The following is an 11,313-nucleotide window of genomic DNA, read 5'->3' on the forward strand; positions in this document are numbered from 1 at the left end:
TCATTCCTGTACGGATTTGCCACTATCCCACCCTGGCTAAAGCAAACTAAATTGTTTACTTTACTCCTTTTCCCCACTTTATTTCTTATTTATTAGTTATTAAGTTTTTGTATGCCATCCCATTATATAAAACTCTCGGGACGGCTTGCAGTATTTAAAAGAGCAATTAAAACAACAACACTTTTGAATAGATGAACTGAAACAGAAGAATATATAAAACAAAGCGGTAAATCACTAAGCAAAACAAAACATTCCCTCTTCTGGTTGTGCACTGGCAGCGCTGCGTTTCCCACACCGGCATATTTGCAAGCGAATCTGAAAAGACATGAAGGGTGAACCCCGACGGTTCTGTGCCCCCTGAGGCCCCCCCCCCTGGGCACCCACCTTGGCTGCTGTCCTCAGTGCTGCTGAAATCGTCCTCGTAGTAGGTGTTGGAGTCCGTGGAGGCGCTCACGTCGCTGCTCATGGATCCCTTCCGCTGCCGCTGCAGCACGCAGGCCTGCGGGTTGGGGGGCAGGCCCGAAGGAGAGCAAGTCAGGCCCACCCGCAGGTCGCCACAGAAACCCCAAGCGCCTGTGCCTCGAGGTGGTGGGGAGCGTGGCTGTGGACGCTTGGGAGCACCACCAGCTAAAAGCTCAGATGCCGCGGAAGGCGGCCTGCAGAACTCGCTCGCGGGGAAAGGCGGGAGCGAACGGCACCTGCCAGCTGGTGGCTGTGGGGACCGTAGGCCAGCGCGCCTGGAAAGGGCCGGCCTGGGGAAGGCCCGGGTTGCAGAACCTGGCTCCTCAGGGTGCGGAAACCAGGCCCCCGTGGCCCCGAGGGACATGCTGCCCCGCTCTAGCACGCAGGGACCCATGCCGGTTGTGGGGCGACGCGCCCAGGCAGGGCAGGCCCCGGGCTGATGGTGGGACGGGTCAGGGCGAGAAAGAGCGGAGTCGCCCGGCCTGCGGTTGGACGACGGGTCGGAGGCGGCCTGCAGAGCAACACCCACCTTTCTGTAGGACGTGGACAGCAAGGTCAGCAGCAGGTTGGTCAGGGGCACCGACTCAATCAGCCGCTGGATCCGCTGGATCGACGTGTTCTGGGCCATCACGTTCAGCACGGCGGGGGGGCCGTCCGTCTCCCAGCCCTGGAAGGCGAGACCCAGAACGGCTCAGGTCACAATCCCAGGCGTATTTAGGCCAGAAAAGGCCCTGCATCTCCCAGAATTCCCAAGCCTGCCTTTCTCCTTAAAGATGCATAGGACCATGTGCTTGATATATTTCCCTCTCAAAAAACTAAAGGGCAAAGCTACACACGCACCTTGTGAAGGGCCTCCACCTGCAGGTCTTGGAAGAGGGACGTCAGAAGCTTGATGGCGTGGTTTGCCAGCACCACGGACAAGACACCGAAGCCCTGATGCCTGAGGGAAAGGGCGCGTGAGAGAGAAAGTGGCACAGCTTAAAGTCTAAGGCGTTCCATCAGCACAGGATACATTAAACAGCAGTGCAAGAGCAGCCCTCCTCTTGAGAGGAAGCAAACAAAAAGCCATCGCTCGCCAACGCAGGCACAACGGCACCTTCGGAGCGAAAAAGCTCTGCTGTGGACACACGCTGGCGAGCCACAGCCCCCTCGGACCCCAGCCCTCGTCTGCACGGACAGTACAAAAGGAGTCAGTAAAGGGAAAGAGCCATGGTCTCCTAAGGAATTCCAGCGGGACAAGATGGGACCCCAGAAGTGCCAGCGCCTCCCCGGGTCCAAGTTCCCACAACCCCGGCATTGGGCTGCGGTCCAATTGTGCCATTCATCTCTTGGGCAAGGGGCTCCAGACGACCAACACCGTTCCCCTGCTCCCCACAACCCTGTGAAGCGGGTGAGCTGGTGGGGGGGGGTCACAACACCTGGCCGCACCCCGCTGCAGGTGCCCCGCTTACCCTTTTCCAGGTCCGAGCTTGGGAGAGCCGCCTCCCTCTTTGGACCGCGCGATGATATCCCGCACCCGCAGGGCAGCCAGGGGGTCCTTCTCCTTCCCCTTATCCGCCAGCGCCGTGGGGCTGAGATTCAGGACGAGGAACAGGCTGTTCAGGAGGCACCAGGCGCCGAGCAGCTGAAAGTTCTGGCAGTGCTGCCATTCCAGACAAGGGGAGAGACAGACAGCGTGTCGGGCCACTATCCGTGTGAGTCGCCTGTGGCTAACAAGCCACGGTTTGTGCATGCAGCTGGGTTCCCACCACACGGCAATCCAGGATTTGGCAACCACCCCACGCACCGAGTCCACGGTCACCCCCGCATCCTGCAACCCCAGCCGCTGAGGGCTGCCCGCCTGGACTGCAGAGGCGTTAAATTAACTCAGAGAGGACTAGCCGTGGCTGCTCAACACCCCCAGGATCACAGGCAAGCCGACTCTCTGCGCCCGTGGCCGGGAATGCCGGAGGGAGCTGCTGGTGCACGTCTGCGTGTGTGGACTGCCCACGAAGGCATCTGGCTGGCCACACCAGGAAGGACGGCAGGCTGGACTGGACTGGGCCGGACGGACCCCCGCTGGAATCCCACAAACCTCTTCCGAGGTTCCTACGCTTTGAGACAGCGCTCAAGCCAAGGAGCGCGCTTACCTCCCCGCCCGCACGGCGTGAGTTGCTGATGGCCAGGCCGATCATGTCGTAGATTTCGAGCTGTGGACAGAGCAAGGGAGAGGGCTGCAGACCCAGGGGCCAGCTGCCAGGCCCATGGGCCCGGCAGGCTCAAACCGTGTCCTTCAGCCTCCGCTAAAGCGGCTGTGGGCAACCCTTCTCGAAGGCTCTGGGGCTGTGTTGCTGCAGCTGCTGCTTTTGCCCCTTTCTTTGGCTGCAGCTGAAACCGGCGCAGAAAGCAAGCGGGGGTGCGCCTGTCACCTCTGGGCTGCAGGAGTCATGGATGGAGCCCCTTCCCACACAAGCCCCTCACCCCACTTACACACTTCTGCACGATAGTGGCGGCGTCGTTCTCGTAGTCTTCCTCTTTGGAGCTGGTGGACCCCGTGCGGACTTGCTGGGTGGTTCCCACGTGCAGGATGGCCATGCAGGTCGCGACGCTCACGCCTGCGGGGAGAGAGGAGCTCAGTGCCAGGCAGGGCCTCCCCGAGACGTGCCCGGCCCGGCTGTATCTGCAAGGAAGCCGCCAAGGCAACGGGAGACCCCCGGGAAGTGCGACGCTTCGCAGGGATGCCGAGGCCACAAGAAACAGCAGCAGGATGAAGCCCGCACGCTTTAAAGGGCTGCGTTAATCACAGGGCTTAAATGCTGGGAACATTTGTCTGCAGAGCGGCATCGCCACATGGTGCTTTACAGAGCAGAGGAGTACAATCCCCTGCCCCAAGGAACTTACAAATCTTAAAGGGAACTGAAAGAAGAATTGGGAGGGGGGCTAGCCTATTCCTGCATGCTACTGCTTTGCTGGAGCATGGAAAATGAGCCCACGCTTTCCCTCCAGGACCTGGCAGACCAGAAGACCCAGGGCACAGCTTGAATTAGGCCAAGCTCACTGCTCTGCCCAGGATTTCAAGCAAGCTGCTGGGCGCTGGCCGGTTCCTGGGCTGCTCGGTCCCCACTCCCCCCCTGCAGCCCAAGGGGCCCTGCAGCCCTCCCACACGGGCACGGGAAAAGCTGGGCTTTCGGGCCACTCCTGCCCGCCACCTCTGCCGCCGAGCGAGTCAACCCACGGTTCTGGGTTCGTGTGGAATGGCACCCCGTGAGACCCAACAAAGGAAGGGCTCCGTCTGTGGCCAACAACCCACTGTTATGGCGCTGCTCTGGGTTGGCGCGCAACAGGCCGCGGTTCAACAAGCCGGGGTTAACCACACCAGGAGCTCCCTCTGGAGCGACCCTGGTGCGCAGGGGCTCGGCCGGCTCGTGCTGGGCAGACGCTCACCTGCGTAGAGACAGCTGAGTGCCAGGACAGCGACGTCCTGCAGCCGCGTGGGCGTGAGCGGCTCCAGCACAGGGAGGGAGAGGGTGTCCAGCGCCATGGTCACGTCGATCACCAGCGAGTGGAACCTGCCACGGAGACGCACGCGCTCAGCCCCAGGCGCCTGCCACGGAGGGGCCGCGCGCTTCCTGCCGTGCCCCCACCCCGAGGGGAGCGGCACCCGCAGGGGCGCCCCAGCAGAAGGGCCCTCTCCGTCCCTGCTCACCCGTTACGGACTGCAGTGGCATCGGCAACGGTGGCCGGCATGATGAAGAAGGCGTTGGCGGAGACGGCATCTTGGAAGCGGTTGATGTAGCGCAGGAAGTACGGGAGGTTGAGGCAGACGCGCAGCAGCTTTTCGGAGCCGCCTGTGAAGCGGAAGGTGGGGAGAGTGAGGGGCGACGAGCAGCTCCGGGGATCAGGCCGAGGGCCCGGCTAGTCTAGTGCCCTGCTCCCAACAGCGGGCAGCCCGCTTGCAGGAGAGGGACGGAACTGCCGCCCCCCGCTCTTGCCCCTCCCGCGACACCAACAGCGCCTCCACGGGGACTCGGCACCCACTGGGACCCGCCCCACCAGGAAGAGGCCGCTGCGGCCGGGAAGCAGCCACCCCTCTGTCCTGCTTGCTCCGAGCACTGCCTGGAAGGCCAGCGACGGCAGCCCCACACTTACCCAGCTCCTGCAGGCTGGCCACGTTCTGCGCCACGAAGATGCTCTTGGTCCTGGCCGCGGAGGCCTTCTCCGCCGACGCCTGGTCGTCGCTTTCGCCTTCTCCCTGGAAGCACAAGCAGGCAATAGGCAAAGCTGAGCGCTTCTCCCGCGCTGGCAGCCCGTTTCCCTCGAGGGCTCAAGGCCGCTGCCGGGGAGCCTCGCCACCACCCTCTTCCTCCTGCGGGCGGGAGGGGGCAGGGGTGGAAAGGGAGAGGCTCGGACCAGCAAATCCCACCCCAGGTGCCTCTGCTTAGGGGGCAAGGGGCAGGTTTCGCAACCCTGCCAACAAAGCTCCCAGACGGCAGCCCTCTGAACCGCCCCCCCCCCGCCCTGCCGGATCCTAGCTTCCCAGAGGCGAGGCAGAAGTCCCCATGAAACTGTCCATCGTGGCAACCCCTGGAATCCGTTACAAAGCTTTGCAGCCCAGAGCAACACCCACAGCGAACGGATCCCAACCAAGCTGCTGGGCAAGAGCAAGTTCCACGGAAGGGTCTTTCTTTCCCAGCCATTCTGAGCAGGGGCTCCGGCAATCAGCCGTGATTCCCTCCCCATGCAGAGCAGCCAGGGACGCAGAGGCTGGCCACGGTCCAGCCAGCACCCTCCGCTCCCTGGGACTCCAGACTGGGAAGACGAGGCCCAGACCTGGAGCTCGGGGCGTGCCAAGCGCCGACCTCTTCTCGGCCCCTTCGCCGGACACCCCCGCTGACTCACCGGGCTCTGTGGGGCGGCCGGAGATGCGGACACCCTTGGGTTGAAGACGGAGGTCAGCTGGTTGAGGAAGTTCATCTGCACCTCCTTCTGCCGCAGCTCGGGGCTGACGGGAGAGGCCAGCTCCTTCTGGTCCTCCACTGCCGGGGGAAGGGACACGTCAGCCCTCGCGGGGGCCAAGCCGCTGCGGCCCTCCCCTGGCCACGGCGGAGCCCTGCCCGCAGCGGGGCCACAAGCGGCAAGCGGCTCACCATCAGAGAGGGTCTTCACGGTCTGAGGCAGCTTGGCCGACTTCATCATGGCCGTGAACGTGATGATCTCGGTCCTGTCCAGGCGGCTGCAGCCGGTGCAGAGGCCTTTGATCAGGAGAATCAGGTGCTTCTGCGGAGAGACGGGCAGCAGCGCGTCAAACGAACAGGACAGGGAAAGCCTTGGCTGGGAGGCCGGTAAGCGCATTTCAATGTGACGCATGTCTGCGCCAAAGGTAAAAGCTGCAGAACGCCACACGGCAAAAATATGCAGCCTTTCAGCATTTAAAAGCTGCCATACGAATCCAGAGAAAAAACCGGCAGTGGTGAAGAAAGCACCCGCTGTGCTATTTTTCAGTAGGGTTTAAATGACTGCGAGGCCCGTGAGAACCCCCCTTTCCCCAGCGAAGGACAAGCTCGAAGAAAGAAGCATAAAGAGGGAGAGTCAGCACTGGGGAAGGAGGAAAATCAGTGATGGTGAGCTACCCAGAGAGCTCCGGGCACCGAGCCCCCAGACCCGCTTTCCTCAAAAACAAATACGGAAAACGTTCCCCACAAGCGGTGGTTCTGGCCACGCACAGACAGGATGGGGGAGGGACCGACGTGCTCACCTGGGAAACGGCGCATGCTTCATCTGGATTTTCCAGTCGCAGCAGGGAGAATTCAATCAGGACCTTGCAAGCCGCAGCCACGGACTGCAGCTGATTTCTAGGTACTGGGAAGCCAAAGAGGGCAAATCATTCAAACTGATGCTCAGCAAAAGAACATGCTGCGAGTCTCACCTCTGTGTCTCCATCCCACTGCACTAGCAGCCTGCCTCTCCCGCACTTCAGAACTTATTTTCCTTTGAAATTCTCCTTGCCCGTCTTTGGTTCTTTCTTAAGAGTTTGGATCAGTTTTTATTTTTGCTGCTATCTCTTCCCTTGGAATTCCACTTCCAGCTCGCAGACCTCTAGAAACCCCCATTTTGCCCCATTCCTAGCTCATATACCCCTTCTTCCCATGGCAGTCTTCCTCAAATTGGCACCCTTCAGGTGTAACAGACTACAATTCCCACTATCCTCAGGCAGGATGGCTCTCCTGCCTTTACGAACCGGTGCCTGCATTTGCCAACTGGGACCTCAGCCCTGACCCTCCCCTCCCCACCTGCACCAGTCCTTTTTGGATGGCAAGCCCGCAGGCGGGGACATTCTTCCTTTTACAGACTGGGGAAAAAATACACCAAGAGCGGCATTTTGTGGAGAAGCGAAATAAAGGCACTTAATAGCAATAGGAAGGGACCAGGCTCGGGAAAGTGGCCTTTGAGACTCTGCGGCTACGACAGCGGCCACCCAACTGGGCTGAGCACTCACCCAGTCCGCACACGGAGGTGATGTAGTGTGTTGCAAGCGCAACGAAGGACGAGTAGAAAGGTTCGTATTGTTTGTCGTGATGCAAGATTTCAGACTCACTGCGGAGTTAAAAAAGCGGGAGAAAGACAGGATCAGTTGTTGCAACGTCTGTCAAATCACATGGTGCTCTGGACAACAGTCAAGCAGGTTTCTGGTCCCTTAAACCACGAGCCCGGCTTTCTCCAGGACGGCTTGGGGACGGCTCTTCATTCAGGGGATCAAATGTCCCCATCGATGATTTGGGGCTTATCACTTCCCAGTTTGGGAAAAGATGTCTGAAAGGCTCCCAGTGCTTGCGCTCTTGCAAGGAAAGAGGGAAACTTTCTGCACCGCCTGATGGGTGCAAATTTTAAGAAAACAGTCCTCAGGTCTGTGCCCAAGAAAAAGCAAGGCTTGTGGGAATGTGTTTCTTTGCAGCCCACATCCACTGGAAAAGCGCACCGGAGAGGGTTCTGCAAGACCACAAAAGGTCCGTCGCGCCCCCCCACCCCCGTTTCCTGCACCAAGGCATGACTGCCCACTTGCCTGGCCCCGAGGGGCTGAGGTGGGCCGCGCAGATGGCAAGCAAAGCGTGCCAGGCGGGTGCGCTGCTTCCAAGGCCAAAGATTCCCCCTCAGCACACAACCCGGCACGGGAAGCAGGACAGACTGGCGGCTGACCGACCCAGTGGACCAGGGCGGGGGAGGAAAGATCCTTCCCCAGATCAGCCGCATCCCGTGCTCCAGATCAGCAAAATCCTTCTGCCGAGTTATCCCGCGGAAAATGCAGCCAGGCAATCCCGCCCCCCCCACCACCACCCCAGAGTCTCCCGCTGCCACCGCCAGCAGATTCCTGGTGCCCGAGGATTCTGCAAGACCACCAGTGCTATTTCCCTCAGCAATGCATTCCAGGCATGCGACTGTTTACACAATCCAAGGCCCACCCAGGCCTGTTTTGACCAGACACGGGGCAGGAGCGGGGAATGGCCCAAATGCTCCTAGGCCTTCCGCAACACGTGGCTTCAGCCGCACTGAGGCAGGAACACCAAGGACACGCATCCCGGCTCTGGCCAAAGCACTCTCTAGTCCAGCATTCTGCTTTTAAAGAACAGACATCCACGTGCCTAGCAGAACCCTTCCAACCAGACCAGGGCCAGGGCTTCCTCTGCTATGGACACACCGCCTCCAGCTGCGAAGGTAACACAAAGCCAGCAGGATCTGGAGCCCCTGATGGCTTTCACCCCATGGATCTGTCGAATTCCCTCCTCGAGCTATTGCTGCTGTTGCCTATCGCAGCACCTCACGCCGGCAGAGAAGGGCTGTGCTGGATCAGCCCAGTCCAGTCCAGCACTCTGTGCACAGGGCAGGATGGGTGCAGGACGAAGGCCCGCCCCAGCTCCTCAGCAACTCGTGTCTGCAGGCAGGCCAGCTCTCGTGAAGGAGGGAGCCCACAGCCGGAAGGCTGGTAGCCAGACAGCCTCCTCCAGGAATTTCATAGTTGTAACTATGCCCTGAACCTCTCACCACTGTAACCACCGTGCATGCCAGTATTACCACTGAGGAGGAAGACATTCTCCTTACCCGTGTTCTCAACCCCACGCACGACTCTCTCCTCTCCCCAGTTACTCTACTTTCCTCTGCACTAGTCCCAAATGAGGCAGCACTTCTTTGCTCCAGCTCCTTAGCCTAGCTGCCCCTTTCCGCAGTATTTCAAGCTGGGCAATGTCCTTTTATAAATAAAACAACAGGAACCATAGAGGCGGTATTCCTCGCAGGAACACGACATAGATTTATATGAGGCTACTATAAACGAGCAGCTTTATTTTTCAGTGCTTTTCCCTTAGCATGGAATTTGCCTGTTCATGGTTGCCAGACACATTTTATTCTGCTATTTTCCTATTATACCTTTCCTATTTGGTCTCTACTAATTCAGACCTCAGCAGCATCAACATAAAGGCCTTGAAAAACCGTGGCTCTTCCGCCTCCCTGAAACTAATGTTCACAATAGTCCGTTCTGAGAGTAGTAAAGATGTCCAGGGTTCTTCCCTCTCCTAGAGTCCAACCGAACTGTAGGAACAGCCTGGGCAACAGCTTAACCAAAGGCCTTCTTCTTTTATCCACTAACTGCTAAATACCGAGTGACATAATAGCCTTTAATGAAGAACCGCACGATTGTTCACTGAACTTAGTGTCATGAGCCCAACCCTGATATTTATTACTAGACACCCACTAACAAAAACCAGTCAGCAAAACTCTTGAAACCCTTCTGAAAAATTGTGGTACATTGTTAAGCTGATTGTGCCCCAAAGACTTCGGTTTTCCCCAGCTTCCCAGCGCTACCACCAGAGAATCCAGCCCGGTTAACACAAGGGGAAGGGAACGGTTGCCCCGACTCATTTTTGACTACGACGTCCATCAGCGCAGCCTGCACTGCACATGCTGAGGGGCTGTGGGAAGGGTTGTGCAAAACGCCAGTAATCCCAAACAGCTTTGGAAGAGAGCTTTGTAAAAAAATAAGCAAAGCTCACAGGAGTTATGCCTTTGAGAGAAATAGCGCGCTGGTCCAATGCCCCCTCCCGGCACACGGCTTTTTCCTTTCCACAGCCCCTATGGGTCTTGTTACATTTGCTTTGTTCATGCCCTGCAGCATTTCATCACTGCTTTGGAAGTGTTTAACATACTGCTTAGCAGAACAAGCAAACCACACTGGGCGGCTGAGTGAAGTTTCCACATCCATGCAGAACAGAGGATTCAAAGCAGAGAGCTGCACAACAGAGGCAGATGAAAAACAAAGAGCAAAGGAAAGTATTCGGAGAAGAATTTGGTCTGCTAGGGAAGCATTTGCCATAGGCTAACTTCTGCTGTTTTCAGTCTGGAATATACTTTGTAACGTTGCATTTAAGCAGCTCTGGTTTGTTTTTGAAAACAAAGCAAGCAAGCAAACTTTAATCATTCTAAGCAAAATAAAAGGAAAACCTCTAAAATAGTTTGGGTTTGAGGTGAAAACATAGTAAAGAATCATTGCAGAAGAAACTGACACTATTCCTAAAACTGAGAGCAAGGAAAAAGCAAAAATCTATGCATCTGCTCTGAAGTGCAGCAAGATTGCAAGCTGTTATCTGAAAATAAACACCGTGAGAAATAACTTGAATAGCAAGGTATAGTTCAACAGTAGACTAAAAAAAAACTCGAATAAGGAAAACTGCAGGTTCAAATGCAGTCAGCATGTCAGTAATACACTCATGGAAACATAACAGGCACTCTCCCTTCCCTCTCCCATCCATCACCGCATAGAGTCTGACTCATCTGAGAGCGCTATCAGGGGAATGTTCTCTGTCTACAGAAATAAAGCAAACCCAAGGTAAAGCAAACCTCCAGAAGAAAGACCAAGAACGGCAAAAGTTAACAGTACGGATGGTCACCATTAGACCCACTGGTTGCTCTAGGGGGAAAAGGAGACTCTCCAATTGCCTCTGGCATTCCTGGAGGGCACAAGGGTCAGAAAGCAACTGCCCCGAAGGCGGGGCGCTTCGCACCCCGACCCCTTGCCCGGCCGACCACTGCCCCCCTCGGCCGGGCGTCCGGGCGCCCCACTTCAGCACTTCTGGGGGGTATTTTCCGCCTCCCCCTGGAGGAAGCTCCCCCGGCAGAGCCCCCCCCCCGGGGGGGTTTGGGGGGAGAACCGCCGGGCCCCCCCGCCGCTGGCCAGGCGGCCCGGGGGGGGGGACTCGGCCCCAGGCACCCGGCGCCCGCCCCCTGCTCGTGCCTGCACGAGGGACCCGCGCAGCCGCGCGCCCCCCGCGCCTACCTCTCGATGACCGAAGCTAGCAGCTGCGGCAGCTCGCGCATCTCGAAAGCCGTGTACGAGGCGGAGAGCAGCGGCCGCACCGCCACCTCCCAGCCGGGCTCCCGCTCCGGCGCCGCCGAGGCCGCCGCGCCCGGGGAAGCCCCGCCGCCGCCGCCGCCGCCCGCCGCCGCCATCTTGCGCCGCCGCCCGCCTCCTCGGCGCTGGTCCCCGGCCAAGCGTCCGAGTTGCTGCGGCGAGGAAACGAAAGCCTCGCGGGCAGTGCTTCCGGGTCGCGGCGGAAGTGGCGTGCGCGCGACCTCGCCGGCCTCCCTGGGAAGCGCCGAGGTTTCCCGCTGAGGGAACAGCCCCGGGCCGCCCCGAGCGGCTTTGCGGGCTGAGGCAGCTCGCGCCCTTCCTGCGGGTTCAGAATGCAGCCCGTCGAAAGCGGGCCGCGCCTCCCTTGCCCCCGCGTCGCGCAGGGAGCGGAAGTGGCCCGTCTCGCCGCTCCTCGGAGGCTTCACCACAGAGACGGCGGAAGCGCCGCGCGGCCGCAGTGCGCCTGCGCCCGCAAT

The 11,313-nt window shown here is 59.0% G+C and overlaps 1 protein-coding gene across 4 annotated transcripts in view; it reads right to left on the minus strand.

The window, feature by feature from the left end:
• The window catches only part of UBR4 (ubiquitin protein ligase E3 component n-recognin 4), a 73,624-nt gene extending 62,739 nt beyond the window's left edge, over positions 1-10,885 (minus strand). For all 4 annotated transcript variants that reach the window (XM_044445339.1, XM_044445337.1, XM_044445338.1 and 1 more), the window contains exons 1-14: positions 10,763-10,885; positions 6,938-7,035; positions 6,197-6,300; positions 5,589-5,718; positions 5,341-5,477; positions 4,591-4,693; positions 4,148-4,289; positions 3,886-4,010; positions 2,932-3,056; positions 2,592-2,651; positions 1,914-2,104; positions 1,303-1,402; positions 992-1,129; positions 385-499 (exon numbers count right to left, since the gene is read on the minus strand). In XM_044445339.1, coding sequence (XP_044301274.1) covers positions 385-499; positions 992-1,129; positions 1,303-1,402; positions 1,914-2,104; positions 2,592-2,651; positions 2,932-3,056; positions 3,886-4,010; positions 4,148-4,289; positions 4,591-4,693; positions 5,341-5,477; positions 5,589-5,718; positions 6,197-6,300; positions 6,938-7,035; positions 10,763-10,803 — 1,609 coding nt within the window. In that variant the 5' untranslated portion in view covers positions 10,804-10,885. The remainder of the gene's footprint in view (positions 1-384; positions 500-991; positions 1,130-1,302; positions 1,403-1,913; positions 2,105-2,591; positions 2,652-2,931; positions 3,057-3,885; positions 4,011-4,147; positions 4,290-4,590; positions 4,694-5,340; positions 5,478-5,588; positions 5,719-6,196; positions 6,301-6,937; positions 7,036-10,762) is intronic.
• Between the last annotated feature and the right edge of the window lie 428 nt (positions 10,886-11,313).

Source organism: Varanus komodoensis, unplaced genomic scaffold (genome assembly GCF_004798865.1).
Source record: "Varanus komodoensis strain SLA01 unplaced genomic scaffold, ASM479886v1 scaffold48, whole genome shotgun sequence".
NCBI lineage: Eukaryota > Metazoa > Chordata > Lepidosauria > Squamata > Varanidae > Varanus > Varanus komodoensis.